The sequence below is a fragment of the Charadrius vociferus genome, unplaced genomic scaffold, assembly GCF_000708025.1.
Source record: "Charadrius vociferus isolate BGI_N301 unplaced genomic scaffold, ASM70802v2 scaffold960, whole genome shotgun sequence".
In the NCBI taxonomy this organism is placed as follows: domain Eukaryota; kingdom Metazoa; phylum Chordata; class Aves; order Charadriiformes; family Charadriidae; genus Charadrius; species Charadrius vociferus.
Genome location: NW_009646519.1, coordinates 4,538 through 5,190, shown reverse-complemented (window position 1 = coordinate 5,190; position 653 = coordinate 4,538). Strand labels below are relative to the sequence as shown.

Below are 653 nucleotides of genomic sequence, written 5' to 3'. Positions count from 1 at the left end.
GCACATTGCCGGCTCCTGTGGAGCTTCTCATCCACCAACACCCCCAGGTCCTTCTCCTCAGGGCTGCTCTCCAGCCGTTCCCCACCCAGCCTGGAGCTGTGCTGGGCATTGCCAAGCGCGTGGGAATGGTGACCAGCTCAGGAGTGAGGTGTTACCTGCCGGTGCCGCAGCCCGTTCCTGCGGGAGGTGACGGTGCTGGGTGGGTTGGAGAGGTTCTGGTTATGCTTCGTGGAGGTTGGCGTGGTTAAAACCTCTGCCCGTACCTCCCTCAGGCCCCTCATCTCCTACATCCGCAAGTTCTACTACTACGACCCGCAGGAGGAGGTGTATCTGTCGCTGAAGGAGGCTCAGCTCATCTCCAAACAGAAGCAGGAGACCGAATCCTCCACGTAGCGAGGGTACCTCGCCCGTCTTGTTGCTGTCACTGATGGTACGTGTGTGCTGCTGCTCCGTGCCCCGGCCCGGGGGGGTCAAACGTAAATCGCTCTGTTCCCTCCGAGTGCAAAGGAAACACAGAACCCTCCCGAAGACCTCGTGGCTCTTCAACTCCGTCGTCTTTTCCCACTTCCCACCTTCCCTCGGGGAGGGGAAAAAGGCTTGTGCCGCTTTCTCGTCCGTGTTTGTGCCCGCGCAAACCTGTGCTCCCTCCGGCT

General features: G+C 60.6%; 1 protein-coding gene across 1 annotated transcript in view; it reads left to right on the top strand.

The window, feature by feature from the left end:
- SOCS7 (suppressor of cytokine signaling 7) overlaps positions 1-393 on the top strand; it is a 29,221-nt gene extending 28,828 nt beyond the window's left edge. Inside the window, exon 14 of the mRNA XM_009885079.1 lies at positions 273-393. Coding sequence (XP_009883381.1) covers positions 273-393 — 121 coding nt within the window. The remainder of the gene's footprint in view (positions 1-272) is intronic.
- Positions 394-653: the final 260 nt, after the last annotated feature.